Source organism: Lathamus discolor, chromosome 1, assembly GCF_037157495.1.
Source record: "Lathamus discolor isolate bLatDis1 chromosome 1, bLatDis1.hap1, whole genome shotgun sequence".
NCBI classification, from domain to species: domain Eukaryota; kingdom Metazoa; phylum Chordata; class Aves; order Psittaciformes; family Psittacidae; genus Lathamus; species Lathamus discolor.
This window is the reverse complement of record NC_088884.1, coordinates 84324549-84340851: the sequence shown is the minus strand read 5'-3', so window position 1 is coordinate 84340851 and position 16303 is coordinate 84324549. Positions and strand designations below refer to the sequence as shown.

Here is a 16303-nt window from a genome sequence, read left to right as displayed (position 1 = left end):
CCTTTCCATGCTGTTCCCAACTGCTGTTGAATTTGGCAGATGTTTTGGATGTGCAGGGGAACTAGAGACCCATTTCTCACTGTGGTTAAATTCAGTCACAGGCACTGTATGAGTCTTCCCTTATGAATGGCTTTGATGGTCTCCTTTATTTTAACATGGAATTTTCATTTGTTTAAATAGGAGTTTACGGCTTACCAGTTATATGTGTTGGGTATTTTTTTGGAGGCTTATTCATGAAGAAATTCAAGATAAATATCTATCAGGCTGCGAAAATAGCATTTTGGGTATCTTTACTGGAATACCTTCTCTACTTTGGTGCCTATTGGACTATCTGTGATACTTCACCAGTTGCTGGCCTTACAATTTCCTATGAAGGGTAAGGCACAAGAAGACTTAGGTCTTAAGACACCAGAATGATTTTTCTTGTCAAGAATCAGTCAGGGAATCCATACCTTTGAAACATTTTAGTTTAGTGTTCTAAATTCTCCAGGATTTTTATTTGTATGAGATAGTAGGTTTGTCTTCTGTTATCCCTGTTTTAAACAATAAAGTGAAAAGATATCCACATCAAGAATCATGCAATTACATGTTCATATTAATTCTTTAATTTATGTAATTATACATTCAAGTCATGTAACTGCAGGTGGAAATAAAAAGATGATCAAATTAGGCACACAGGAATACAATTTCAGAATTACAGAGGGACTGATTTATTGGAATTTGACTGCTGTTGATTTATCAGAGGATATTTCATCTTGATTTGAAGCCTGCCATTAATCACTGGGCAGGGTTGTGTGTCTGCAAAATGCACACGTAGGGAAATATATGATGCTTATAGACAATCAAGAACATACATGCATAGATAAGAAAAATGCTGAAGGGTATGCATACCTATCTATGGTTTGATAATATTAATATGATATAATAAAACATTCTACGGAAAAATAGAGAGGCACAACTGTAGGATAGGATTATATAGGACTGTGTCCTGGATCAACACGCGAGCTAGAATAGAGCCTTAAGCATCACAAAAGGTTACTGTAGGTATTTCATTACCAAAATATTTACTAATTTTCTGAATGTATTTCAGAATAGAACAAGTTTCTTACACAGAAAGTACTCTACTTGCTGGCTGCAACAGGGACTGTGATTGCCCACTTAAAATATGGGACCCTGTTTGTGGGAACAACGGAATCACTTACGTGTCACCTTGTCTTGCTGGGTGTAAATCCTCAAGAGGAACTGGAAAGAGTATGGTAAAGCATACATTTTATTGTGCTGTAACTATGAAATATAGTAAATGAAAAATATCCATGTCAATATAGGCTGGCAAATATCCATACATGTACATTTAAGTGGATATATAAGGTGATACGTAGAGTTGGAAAGATTCCTTGAGTGGCAACGGAAATTCCAAACTGAATATGAAAATTAGTTTGTTTAAATTAAATAATACAAATAAGAAGCCTCCTTTTCTTGTAAGGAGTATTAAATGCTCAAAATGGAATAAGATATTATTCTCAGGGTATTGCCAGCTAGAAACCTGAGTACCAAAGAACATTTCAGCTAAAATTAAATTCTTTAGCATGAACTTAATAATCTCTTTTACCCTGTAGAGTTAAACAAGTAAGTGGGTATTATAGAACTTTAATTATCTTAATTAACAATACATTATCCATGAGAAAAATTTGTAAGTTCTAATTAGATTGAAACCAGTCAAAAATAGTGAGTTCAATAAACCCCCAAATCAACAGAAATTAGAAAGCCTCTATTTTACAAATATTTTAGGGAAGTATTAGATAATAGTATGGGCCAGACACTGATGCCCTTGAACACTTTGGCTGACATTTGAGAGCTCTTATTGTAGCAGTAGTCTCAATGATTTCCGTAGAAGCAAGTGTTTTGAGTGAGAATATTGCAACCCATCCTCAATCAAACATCTCTGGTTTCTTCTGGCATGTGAAAGAAGACACTACATTATGAAAAAGAGAGTCAGACCTGTTGGAACTGGAAGGTCCACATAACTGTGCTGGAAAATCAAGGCGCTCTTGATTATGGCCTACTTGAGGAACCACTCACCCAGCTGCATAAGGAGACCATAGCTCTCTCCCATTCTCTAACCCAATATGCTGTATACAGATGATGGCTGGATCTGTGCCTGGCAGACAGGGAGAGAGGCTGCAGTGCAGTGCTGCACATGTGTAACATACCCATTCAGGAGAGAGGGAGCTAGGTGCCAGCTGTGCAAGTTTCACATTTGGTGTGTGAGTTTTGACAATTCGTGCAATCAAAATACTCTTTTGACAGGTATTTGAAAACTGCGCCTGTGTTGCAGCCTCAGGGTTTTCATCTCAAAATATCTCTGCAACTCTGGGCCAGTGTGATGGAGAAGAAAACTGTGAGAAGATGCTTCATTATTTTTTAATATTGTCATTAGTCTGCAGTTTCATTTTTTCCTTAGCAGCCATGCCTGGATACATGGTCTTAATAAGGTACAGTAAAATGTCCTTATCATAAAAAAACTACTGGAGTTTTATTCTGAGGTCAAACACCCTTAACAATTAAAAGTATGTTAGTTTGTGTTTGAAGGGAGGAAGAATATGACAATCTTATGTCACTTCTGTGCTGTGTTAAGGTTTAGTGTCAGCTTTATAACCTGTTGCTTCTGGCTATCAGCTGTATCCTTAATTAGTGTAGAGTCAGTACACCAAGATATTGAGAAGTGTGTGTGATACCCATGTCTTGATTGATGACATCCACATGATGCTGGTTTAGGCACAACTATCTTACACTTTGCGCTGACTTCAGTCCAAGTGGATGATACCAGGACAACTGCTTTTCCTTTTGTGAATTTGGCAGTCCTAGCTAAGGAACTTCAGTGTCAACTAATGAGGATAATGAACTTTTTCAGCCAATGCTCTAATTATAATGGTTTGGGCCTAATGTGATAGTTAGCTGGGGAAAAAAAAAAAGATGGAAAAAGAAAAAGAAAACCAAGAGGTAAGCACTTCTTATTAATGCCTCCTCTGCTAACTGGTGTAAAATGTAATTATCACATACATAGGTCTCTAACACCTGAAGAAAAGTCATTTGGAGTGGGCATCCATGGACTAGCTTCAAGAGTATTTGGTAAGAAAAGCTTTAATACACTTTAGAAGCACAGTTAGGTCCGATCTAGAGTTCAAGGGGCTTGGCACAGGAGTCTATTATGGAGTCTACTATGTAGTGCCTTTGATCAGGAGGAATTTGACTTTTTACAGATCTAGGCAGCATGGCAAATTAAAACAGCTTTCAGTTTGCATTTATTTATGCTGGGAAATAGGCTGACTATATTGTCTGCTCATCTGAAAGCCATTTTAGATTCCTTCACTCTTGTTATATGTTCATTGAACACAACATTGACTAATGAGAGAAAATGTTGAGTTTTGAATAGAAATCACAGTCCATATTATAGCATATATATATTGTAAACAACAGGAAAGAAAATCTGTGGTTGAGGGTAGGTGGATAAGGAAGAAGAGAGAATGTAAGAAATACAGGGAACATGGTTCATGCTGCAAGAGGACAGGACAGACGGACTAGGTGAGAAACCATATAGGTTCTATAGTGTATCTGCTAATCAGAAGAAATATGCTGCTCACAAAGGTGTTGCTAATGTTCTTTTTAGCTGGAATCCCATCTCCCATTTATTTTGGAGCTTTGATAGATACAACTTGCTTAAAGTGGGGTACTATGACTTGTGGTGGAGAAGGAGCATGTAGGATATATGACATTGTCACATACAGGTACATTTTCTACTTTATTTTAATTTTTCCTGCTTACTGTATTATTACATACATAGAGATATAATTTTACACTCTGTATTTTCCTAGTAGAACAACTGCTCCTATGTTAGAGATTTGACACAACGCTTTTTCCTTGGCATTGGCTTTATTTGTCAAGTGTAGCCTTTGCCACAGATGCTGGAACACCCTCTGAACAGAAATGTTCTGGGGCCATAATTACTTTATTAATAGGCTTTCATGAGAACACATCTTAAAACACTGAATTCTGATAAAAAAAAAAATCAAAATAAAAGCAGTAAGCCCTTGTGGAAAACTGTTAAATGGCTTACTATGCAGTATCATGGTTGAAAATGGTTGAAATAGTATTTGAATTAATTTGTAGAGAGGATATAGATACCCAAGTTGGAAATTGGCCCAGGATACTATGGTCATGCTTTTGTAGTCCTTCAAGAAGCAATGTGGAAATTCTGAAGAAAAGTCTTATTGAATAGTGACCTCAGGGTGATTCCTTTTAGTATTGTGTTGAGTTTGATTTGAAAGAAAAATGCTAGTTCATGAATACCCAGTAATTTTACTCAGGTGGTCTGAGCTACTCTTTTTAGGGCTCTTTCTTTTCCTTGTGGAGAGATCCATAGGGTACCAGATGGCTAACTTTGCTGCCTAAATTAGTTGCCTGAATATGGGTCGTCTAAGTAGCCATTTTGTTGCTACTGACATAGTTTCTGCTCTATTGATTTCTCTTCTGTGAGATCCAAAAGGCTGAGGGCACAAGCTTTCGAGTGGCTGGGCAATTGTTGCAAAACAATGTATGCTGAACAGTTTTGCTGTTTTTTTACAAATGCATATATTTAATGAGGCTTATCCTTTATTTCAGGTGGCTCTATGTCGGCCTGCCAGCAATATTACGTGGAGTGTCCTATATCCCAAGTGCAGTAATTCTCCTTATTTTAAAGAAGAAACTTAAAACTGAAAACCAAGTCTTAGTAAATGCACCAGTAGAAATGCAGGATAAAGAACAAGAAGCATTGGAATAATATTTCAAAGCAAAGCAAGACATACTGTGAAAATGCCTTGCAGTGTAAAATATTTGTGAAAGATTTCATACTTTAGTGAACTTGGGCAGAGATTAATAGAATTATATGTAGATGTATCCTAATTATGTTATTCAAAAAGTATCAGTTTATAAACAGAAGGTACTGTAAAAATGTGTTTAGTACAAAGAATGAGAAGTAGAAATAAGAAAACTTACAAAATGCTAGGTTTGAGTTGTGTGAACAAAGGACTGTGAGATAAAGAGAAACATTATGTTTTCAGTCCTGGTTTCACTGAAGAGAGTGGGAGTTTTGCAACTGACTCCATTGATGCCAGATTTCATCTTGGAATTCTACAATGGCTACTGCCAGAGCCTCTTTCAGTGACATTCTCATCGTACCTGCTTTGGGCCTGAGTTTTCCATAAATTTATTCAATTACACTGTTGGTCCTTTCAGGCAGGGGCTTTTTGTTATTCTGCATAATGTAGGTGGTTAATATATTGGGAACATGGGTTATGACATGGTTTGGTGCTGTGGTAACAATAACAAATAAAAAAGAAAAGTTTTTTTTTAAACTGCGGTGTTAGGTGATGTTTTAGGTTTGCATAGAGCATGGACAAGGAAACATTCTAAGGATTTGTTGCTTTCGTTGCATTCACTGAAGAAGGGAATAACTCACACATTAAGAGTTGTAGAACACTACTTGTGAGCATTTTACCCATCATATTGCTGCCTGCTAAATCCTATATTTCTTCATGTCCTATGTGACACAGACTTGCTCCCATTTTATCAACCCAGGACCTTCTGCAGCCACTGAAAAATGGGAAGGGTATTTCCCCAAAGTAGCTACATTAAGTTATATTCTGTTTTGCTTTAAGGTGTCTTCTTAATAACGTCTGTGCATGCGCTTGGAATTGCTTCCTGCCCTTGTGGAATCAATGACAAAATTCATTTCTTCCCATGGAGCAGGAAATCAGCACCAGAATTTAGAGATTCTTCAAATACAGGAGTTCCTTACAATGAACTCTTTTAAAAAGATTTCATAGCCACTTCCTCCCTTTGCACTGGGTGATGGAGCTGAACAGATGGAATGGTAACAGAAAAAAAGACAAGGGTGATGCAGTCTGTAACTGAGCAGAGCAGAGAGTTCAGTTCTCTCTTCAGCTTCAGCAGCTCAGAAGCTTTGTGAACATTTGAAGCACAGCTAATTTCCAGCATTGTTCTTGCTACCACGGGGCACGTACTTAAAGCCATCATTCTTTCTTGTGTATATTATATTCCTCCAAAGCTAGAGTTAAAAATCTTTTTCAGGCATTTAGTCACAGTTTGGTGCCAAGGTAACCTGGGAAACATGAAAACTTATAGTGCACTGAAGTTTCACAGCTGTAGGAAACAAAAGGGCTTTGTTAGGTAGGTAAATCTGTGCCATTTAAATGGACAACTGCCAAAGAGTCAGGCCTCGTTAACTCACTGTGTTCTGAAATGGAAGGAAGCAGATAGGAAAGTTTCCAAGTTTTAAATTTAGCAGTTTAGTAGATACATTAACTTTCTTTTTAGTTGTTCCAGTTTACCTGCTTAAGAATGTAGCAGTGACATAGGCCACCTTCATGAGATGCTTTGAAGTCATTACCTTGCTACTCAGACTGTTTATCAACTTGGATGGAGCTGGCTGGGTGATGGCATGGTAGAGAAGCTTCTTAGCATAAGCATGTGGTGGGAACATCACTTTCCCAGAGCAAAACCAGGAAACAGAGTGTGCAGGTCATTCCAAAGTAATCATCATAAATCCTTCATGATATGCCATGTCTGATACCACAGGCTAAGATTAGGTTGGGAGGTCAGAAAAACACTGTGAAAAGTACTGTTAGAAAAATGTGGACCTTTCTTTCAAATGTAAAGCCAAACTTTAGACTTGATCCTTCTAAGTTTTGAGTATGCTGACCTTGATTCAGCAAAGCATGTAAGCATGCACTTACCTTAAAAATGAGTGGCCTTATTGATGTGTATTGTTAAAGTAGGTGGTGTCGGACATTTCAAGACAGCCCCAAACTGACACTCATTTGGAAAGAGACTATTTGCTGTGAGTTACAGTAGGTATTCAGGTGATATTCACTGTGCTTGAAACTTTGGGCTGATCCTAGCCTGATGTTTCAAACACCAAGACTTGTGTCAGCATTGTAGGTAGCACAAGCCACAGGTGGGAATAATGGCCACAGAATTAACAGTAAATGTGTTTTATAAACTGTGTGGGTATTTGGGTTTAAGTCCATTGTCAAATTAATAAAAATGAGTGCCTGGAAGATGAGCAGATAGCTTTCACAGCACAATCCACCATGTTTCATTGTCACTGAAGTTTCAACTCAGTAAAGGTTGCCTGTGAATCGAATTTTGATCTTTAAACCTGCTAAGTGGAAGCCTAGGTGCTGGTGCCTGGATACAGATGCTGCCAGACACTGAGAAACAAACACTTGATGTTTCAATGGGACACGTAACCACCTTGGAGATATTTTAAAGACAATGGTACACAAACCACGCACAAATGTATTTTGACATGTATTTATCTAGCATTTTGTACTCAATGTCTTGCATAATGGTCCCTGATGTTTCATTGGGTTTTTTTGACCATGATCAGGTGCTGAGCCATAATTTTCAAAGAAACAAAAACAGTCTTCAGTATCTTACAGAAAAAATGTTAATGCATTATAAAAAGCACATCTCTGTGCATATGCAGGCTATATTTGGTTGGTTTTTTTTTTCTCTATTTGCATTATTATCTTTGTATCAACTTTTCAGTTGATCAGCTACTTTATTGCCAAATTTCTTAGTCTTTTGCAAGTCATTAACAATTTTACATGTATCCTAAAAAATGCTGTGTATGGTATAAACTTCATTGTCTTCCTGCTGCTTCTATGTATCGAAACCTATTCTTGTTGCACAATTAAAAATTTCTGATTATTGTTCAAGTTATAATTTTTTTATTTTATTTTATTTAGGAAATTATTCATTTGGGAGCTAAAAATGTTACCTGGCAAGTTGATTTTAATTAGTGGACATAAGGGAGGTGTGGTAACCAAAACTGCAGCATTACATAATAATTTGGCTGAGGGTATGACTAATATATGATATGAATGCTGGCTTTGTGTTTGTGATACAAACATGTTAACATGGTATAGCTTTTGAATACATGAGCATTACAGTTTTGGACAAGTACTAACAGCAGTTCAAGCTTACTCTCTTTTTCAGACATTTCAACTAAAGTGAAAAGCAGGCTATTTCTGTATTTTTTTCTATCTCATGTTGAGTTTTAGCAGATAAATACTTGCCACATACTCTGCATCCAAGCAAGCCTCATTGCACCAGGAGCTAATTCAACCTGCAGGTTGTAGAGAGGAAAACCTTGAGCATACCTGGATAGGATTTGAGATGCAAAAAAGCCAAATCACTTGTCAATTTGTGTAAGTCTGGTAATGTGATAAAAACTGGATATATCCAGCAACAAATTATTGGCTACTGCTGCTTTTTAAACAGAATTATTGTTAGTCTTCTCCTTTCTTAATAAGGCATAAAGTGTTCCCAGTTATGCTTATTGAGATTTTGAACTTTTTGTTGTTTAGGACTTTGAAAATGTGGAAAATTACTAGGTAATTGTCCCTCTCATGCTTTGTTCAGAGAATCAAGGGCATAGATTTCTTAAATCACAGGAGACTTAAAATGCAGAACAAAAAGTATTAGATCCCTTTAGAAGGTGAAATCTTGGGTATCACAATGCCTAACATCCCTTCAAGAAGAGACCATTCTGGCATGAAGCTGCCACTCACAGTTGCTCCATGCCAGAAGCATGATATATGCTTGTTAACGTACAACAGAGGTGCTCAGGGGATAGAACCACTGTTTGTTCAAGGGCAGACATGCATGTGACCATTGGTGGCAGCTTCCCGGATCCTTATATCCTGGCAGTTTAAGAGGAATGTCTTCACTGGAAGGGCAGAAAGCCCATTACAGGTGCGGAACAGTGGTGTGAAAGAAAAGGTTCATTACAAAGGTCTTGCTTTTTAAAAGGCCTTGACCCCCTGTGTTTGTGTAAAGGCTACCTACCTTTATAATGTTATCGTTTGAATGGTTCCAAAACTGGCTTTGAAAAAAACAAACTTCTCATTTGTTAATTAAACAGAGAGTGGTCCAGCTCGTGCTGTACCTTTGCTGTTACTATTGTTTCAAAGCAGCTTTCTGGAAGGCCAGAGCCTAGGCAACTAGGTGCTGTCTGGCACATGATTTTTTTTTCTTTCTTGTGTAGATAGTAAACCCGTCTAAAGAAAGCTTTCTGCTACAAAGCCAGAATAAAACAAGCTTAAATTTCTGCAGAAATTGCCAGAATTGAAAAAGAAACTGTCAAGAGGGCGTAAGCCCTGGCTTTTAGTTGTTGTTCTGTAGTTTTCTACAGAAAATACTGATTTCTGCATTTTAACCCTGGTCAATCTGAATAATAGAATTTGCAGCATTGCTGCTGCTGCTTCCTGACTTTCTTCTACTTATGACCAGGAGCTTGGAGGAATATTCCTTTTGGAAGTATATATATGCATACACACAGACAAATAGACAACTTGTTTATGCAGGTCTTCATTTTATGGCACTTCAATTTAACAGACAGTCTACTAAGGGACTTCACTTTTAATTCAAGTAGCAGTTTGACTCCTGAAATACTGTGCTGGGTGCTAGAGAAGTGATTTCTAAGTTCAAATATACCAAACACAAAACTATTCACTGTTTCCAACTTTCTCTGTTTATTTATCTTGCTGTTTTCAGTTCAGACAAGGCCCTGTGCAGTAGAGGCTGAATACAATTATGAGCTTTCCTACAGTCAGGGACCTTAAGGTCCAGTTTAGGTTCTACCTGTGTTAATTAGCAAAGGCATTGGTATGTAGGGAATAGTTTAGATTTCTCCAAATCTTATTTCTGTATGAGCATTGTGAACTTGATACTACACCCCTCCATGGCAGCAGACTGATATTGTTAGAAAATGAATTACAGCTTCAGTTAATACCAGGAGAGGCGAAGAATCGGGTAGGTGTGGGAGAGCTATTTTGCCTCAGCACTATGGGCTGATAAATCACACAGAAATCCATACCACACAGGAATCCTTCTGCCATATATTTAGTTGGCTTTAACACTGAAAGTAAGCTATTACAGTCATTCAGCGTTGTTGGCATAAATGGTAGCTTTTTTCCTCCCACACTTTTCAGATGTGTGTTTTCACAGTGTGTGCAATACCAAGTAAAGAGGAGTTTACAAGCTTGCAGTTCAGTCAGTCTTCTAGGTGCAAAGATGACTAATAGGGAATTACTCTACAAAATTCAAAGGCCTGAATGTCCTAAAATGACAGTTGAGCCATCGATGCTCATTTGCATGTTTATTATCACAAACTCACAAAACAGTGTCAGCTTTAAGTGAAGTGACAGGAAAAGAGAACACTACGATTAAGGTTAGTCTGGTTTTGCCTTTAGTTAAAAAAATTAAACAGGCAGGAGAAGAGGTACCAAGAGGGCCTGTTTAGATGGTGTTTGCATGGAAAAGGAATCCAGATAACTCCAGGATGTGCAGTGATCCTTACTTACCATTTATGTGTGATAGGATGACAAGCAGAAGATTTGAGCTGCTGTGGGAATCAGACTTTAGCCAGTCAGGCAACAGCCAAGGATTAATACCTGCATAACATTTAGCAAGCGCAATGTGTGCTGGAATAATACCGTAATCCAGACAACACTGTGGAAAAAAATGGTGCATTAGCCTAGACTATCATGTAAATTATAATAATGTAGTCATTAACCTTTTTCCTTTTGGATTTTATAACTAAGTATGTACCTCTGTCCCTCACCAGAAGCTTTGCCAGATGCCATTGTGTCTTTCAGCAAGAAGAGTTGGCCTCAGTCACCTCAGACTTGCAGCACCAGTACAATTTGGGCTTTGCTTGAGAAGAAAAACTACTTCCCAAGTGTGTTGGGCTGGCAGGTAACTCTGTGATAAAAGATGTTGCTTGCAGGAACTAGAAAGAGAGGGCAATAAGCAGAAGGAGTTGTGGCTGATGTCCCTGATATTGCTACCACAGCAGGGGAAGAGCATCTAGTGCATATGGCTTGGGTTTAACAATTGCACCACAAACTGCAAATGGGAACACCCCAGCTGTTAAAGGGGATTTAAATTACTGCCTGTTTGTAAAGTGCTCATGCTGGAGAATGTAGGCAGTGACAGTAATGAGCAGATGGAAACAATTTAGTGTCCTAGGCCTTTAATTCTAGTCCTAATCCAGTTGCTTTAGTGCTTCTGAGTTTATAAAATAAATTTTACTGAGTACAGTAAATAAATTACATTCTTTACTGCCAATAAAAGACTATTTCTTGGCACATATTTATTAATGTTTGTCAAGTCTAATTTTAAAATATAGATGGCATGGCTTACATTACTTCTCTGGAGTGTATTTTACACTCTGTTAATTTTACTGTCTTGGAACTTTTCCGTGTATGTCACAGGCACTCTATTGTGTTCATTATTTATTTTAATATAGAGTTTCTCATCCAATTTAATACTGATTTTTTCCTCTTTGATAGTTTTACATTCTTCAGATATTCTTTCAATCTCCCTAAAGTAAGCCTGTACCTTCCATATGTACTGAGGACCTTATGATTTGTTCCAAGAATACATTAAATTTGTGAGATGCTCATCTAATGAACAGGTTCTTGACTGGCATATTACTTTACTGCCGTGAAAAAGGTCTTCCAGTAGTGCTTTAACCATGGTCCTCCTACATTTTTATACTGTGTGATTTTTTGCCTATGAGAATTTTCTACAATTTGTGCCATTTACAAAATAAAAACAAGGAACGGTTTTGTAAACTGTGTTGTCATTGCTTCTGTGTAGCTGAACATCAGAAACTTGTTTCAGGGACTCCTATTTTCACTTTTCAGAACCTCTGAAGCCATCAGTGAAAAAGAAAGACATGGGTCACCATGATGCTGGGTTACCAAAATAGAGTGTATACTGCCTTTTTAGTTGTAACTATATCACTTATGCTACCTATGATTTTTCTTACAGGTTGTAGAGGAAGATATCTTTACATTCCTTAGTAGAAGAAAGAAATTCCCATTACCTGAGATTATGCTGCACAATATTTTTAGTGATAGTTCACAATATGCCTGCTTTAGATATTCCTTATATAAAAAAACCCAACTACCTCAAAACCTATTGTTGCAACTAATACTTAAAAAAATTCTTAATTCATCATTTCATTAAAACCCAAAACTCTACCTAAAATATTATTTTTAAAAGTAGCTGTAAGACAAGCAGACTTCTTTGTAACTGCAAAGAGAAATCCTGATCTGGGGAGAACTAGGAAATGTTTTCCTTGAAGCTTCCCACATCTAGCATTTTATAAGTGAAAGCACAAAGTTTGTAAGTTTTCCTGTAATAACTTTTAAAACATAATTTAGTAGTAAAAATCCCTGTAAGGTGCGTAAGTAGTAATAGTCTTGCATATAAAAGTACTTCAAGGTTTCTTCATTTTAAAAAGAGGAAGGTAAGTTTATAACATCCTACAAACAAACACAATATAAACAAACCAGTATTGAGCCACTCTTCCTGTGTTTCCCACCAAGGACAGAGTGAAAGCTATTTGAGAATTACTTAGCCATACTGTAAGTTATTATTGCACTTTTGAATGCAAGAACCAGCTAGCATTTAAACACCAACCACTTCGACCAGCAGAAGTGGTGCAGGTACCTCATAACGCTCACAAGAGCTCTCCCCATGACTTTGGTCAAATTTACTGGAATCCAGGGGCTTTGCACCAATTTTGCCAGCAGAGAGTTTCTCCTGTGTTTTTGTGTTACCACCCACAGGGAGATGAGATTGAAAATGCGCTACTTGTGCAGGCATGTGACTGGAAGTGCCAAGAGTTAACTGTTTGCAAGTGGAGGGTGTCTCTCCAGTGGTGCTCTGCTTGTGAAGGCACAATCGTACTTTGTGATCCAGCTCCCTGATGCGTGGAGACTCACTCCTCTTTGTCCTCTAGCTCAGGTGTATTTTGCACTCCTGCAGAGCTGGCATAGGCATCAGGTTGCTCCCACTCTGAGCTGGAGCTTAGAGAGGTCAGCAGAGATATTGGCCTGAGATACCCATCACTACTAACATATTTGAAGATGATTTCTTTTGGGTTATTTTCCACTGTAGAGTTGCTGGGTTTTTTTTTTTGTTTGTTTGTTTGTTTGTTTGTTTTTTTAACAAACTTTCCGTGGTACTGCAATTTTTAGAACCTATTTTTCCCCTTCAGTTTATTAGGTTCATGTTTAGTACAACTTGTACACAAGATACTTCTAAAAGGTGATTTCCAATGACAAACATTGCAGGTGGGCACTCCTCTTCTGAAGGTTGTCAGTGGTAGTTAGACTTCTCCTTTGCAGCTTTGAAAGCATCCCAAATATGTTTATTTGGACTATCCAATTCCTGTGATGTTTATTTGTAAGCGTAGAGTGCATCTAAACAACAATTCCTTTATTCAGCTTAAAGCATTGATCCAGCATGTGCTAGAGATTCAGGCTGGAAGTCATGAATTAACACTGACAAAAAACTTGATTTTTTTTTTGTTGTTTTTGTTTTTGAGATACTTTTTTCTTTTTCAGAAGACTAAGTAATTCAAGCACAAACTATGTCTAAATTCAAAGGCACATGCAGCCCATCTTACCAAGAAGTGATATGACTTAAAATAATTTATGTCTATTCCTCCAAGGTTAATAGTGTTGTTTCCCAGATGAGTATACACATAATACCTGTCTTACATTTTGAAGAGATCAGTAACGCTCCTCCTCTAATACTATTAAATTATTTGAGGTTTTACATATGAGTACCTAGTAGGTCCCATCCTTAAGGAGAAAATACCCTTATTGCAGAGTTAGATTGCAACGGTTTTGCAGGAGGCTTGTGAACAGTTGCCAATTTAAGTTTTGCAGGAGAAAATTCTCATAGAGGAGCACTCTGAAATGCTTTTACATTTTGTATCTTTGTCTTATTAATTCTCTTTGGGACCTAAGGAAATTAGAATTACTACAGTAAGATCGCATGATAGCTTAGCATAGCAATCCCAAATTTTCTGTACACCTTTCTGCAGGTGAAGAATTGGTGAAAAGAGAAAGACCTTATGTACAGATTATACTTATAAAAGCTTTTTTTCTCTTTGAAGCAGAGGATTAACATTTATTCCCTTCTTTCCCATCTTGACCTTCCATGTTTCATCACTAATAGGGAACAGTCTATCAGAATTCACGTTCCTCCTCCCTCCTGTTACTCCTGAGGAAACACATGATGTGACTTGCAGACTGAGCTCTGAGAGTCTTGGTCTTGCAGCCTCGTAAGCCCTGACATGGCATTGCTACGTCATCTTTTGGCACTGGCTGGCACTTTGGATTGTGCTGCTTCAGGCTGGGGCTTTGTTTAGCAGGAAAGCTCAATCAGTGCAGCCGAGTGCAACTAAAGCAATGACAACTGTATTCCCTTTGCACAATGCTTCCTCTGCTGATGAACAAGATGCAGCTCTGAAAGGGCAGCCTTCTGAGCAGGAGCTGCCATCTGGTTTACCTCTGCATGGCAGGAGGCCAAACGTAAAAATTCTGCAGTTTCATGACTGCCACACAAAACCTCCTGGAGAAATGAGCTGGTTAAGCATGGGAATGTGCACACACTTTCTCTGAATTCCTTTGTTGTCCTCAGCCTCAGAGTATCTTGTACCTGTTTGATAGGGTTCATAACACAGCAAGGGCATTGATGTGCACACAGCCAGGTGCCTCACATGAGGAACACCATGTCCTGCTTTGGCAACAGGGCTGGTGGTGCTATGCAGAGTATCACCTGGCCAGGCTCAGGAGGTAGATCCCTCCATGAGAGCTGTCCCTAGGTCTGTTTGTAGGGGGCTCTTGCACGCACCTCTGAGTGCCTCCCAGTACCAGTCTGTTGTAGACGGATAGTGTTGGGTCACACAGGAAGCAGTAGCACTTGATCAGCAACAACAAGCATTTCCTTGTTGGTGATCTACTCTCCTGTTTTTGAGTTTCCATGCTACCACACGCCTTGCAGAACAGGTTCCCAGTGGGCAAAGCCATTGTATAGCCAGTTGTCAGGCTAGTGGCTGACACAACATCCCACAATGTGGCTTATGGAGGGGCACTGATGTATGCTGATGCTGATGCTTTCTGCCAGCATGTGCCAATGGGCTGGCCAGGATCTGGCAGCTGCAGTTCGCCTCGCCAGGACTGCCCTTCCATAACAAGGGCCCTTTTCCTCATCTGTTGGCAGCTGCCGTATCACAACTGAGTTGGACAGAGAAGCATGACATCAAATGCTGTCAGACGCTGGAGCTCAGTTTGGAAAAGCTATTTTTAGGGGAGTACTGAAGTCTTCTATGGTGGGATTCATCTCTCCTGACTTTCCTTTGTCAATAGCTGATCTTGCTGTCTAGCTTTCTTTCACAGCTGTATCTGGAATTTATTTCATCTCATACCTAAAGTAAGTATCTAAAATAGACCAGACAACTCACACCTTTAGAAATGCTTCTTTTTCCTCGTCTGACTATAAAGAGAAACTGATTGAGTGGCTTATCTGGAAGTGTCTGCACTAGGTCCATTCATTGCTACCTTGTAAATGGATCCTACCACTTGAGTGTGACAATCACAAGAAGTGTCATACCCTCTGTAGATAAAATTCTTTATATTCAACTCTAAAATACATTTATTGAAGTGCTAATGGGATTTTTCTGGGTGCTTCCTTTTGAGAACTATTTCTCCTCTTCTGGTAGACAATGGGCTTGCAGTTACTTTTCTAATGTACTTCTACTCTTCCACCTGGTTGCAGGCTGACAGCAATGATAAATAGGGGACCTGGGCTAATGCTTATATATGTTATTCCTCAACATATATATGATGATATTTACAATATCATCATGATATTTACAATATCATCATAGCTAAAAGCAGTCCAAATGCAGATTAGAATATATGTAAACTTGAAATTATCAGATGAGGCAAATTCTGATTTATTCTAGTGATATTCCAGTGGATGAATCTAAGCATTTTAGAGATTTAAAAAAAGTAGTAATTAAGGCATTAAGAACTTGGCAAATACAAAAGTATGAGAATGGATCAGTTTATCTGAAGAATAGCTTGAATTGCATCTCCTGTTTTCTTCATTCTTTTAAGAGAAAATTTCAATATGTACCTTCCCTTGTGTTAAAACTCAATTAATTAAATCAGAACTTAGCATTCAAGGACTAACACAGGAACGGAGCAACTAAAACCATTATAGAAAATAATGTTTTTCTGTGTTGCATATATACTTATTAAATGGTAGAAATGAGATGTGTTTTAATTTGCTTACTGAGTAACAGCACAGAGTCCCTCTGGCTAAATAAAAGAATTGAATACAAGCCCACAATAAGTCAATAAATAAT

At 38.0% G+C, this 16303-nt stretch overlaps 1 protein-coding gene across 4 annotated transcripts in view; it reads left to right on the top strand.

Annotated features, from left to right (window-relative positions):
- The window catches only part of LOC136016452 (solute carrier organic anion transporter family member 1A2-like), a 54904-nt gene extending 49511 nt beyond the window's left edge, over positions 1-5393 (top strand). For all 4 annotated transcript variants that reach the window (XM_065683658.1, XM_065683676.1, XM_065683666.1 and 1 more), the window contains 6 exons: positions 181-376; positions 1091-1256; positions 2308-2492; positions 3065-3129; positions 3668-3785; positions 4660-5393. In XM_065683658.1, coding sequence (XP_065539730.1) covers positions 181-376; positions 1091-1256; positions 2308-2492; positions 3065-3129; positions 3668-3785; positions 4660-4819 — 890 coding nt within the window. In that variant the 3' untranslated portion in view covers positions 4820-5393. The remainder of the gene's footprint in view (positions 1-180; positions 377-1090; positions 1257-2307; positions 2493-3064; positions 3130-3667; positions 3786-4659) is intronic.
- Positions 5394-16303: the final 10910 nt, after the last annotated feature.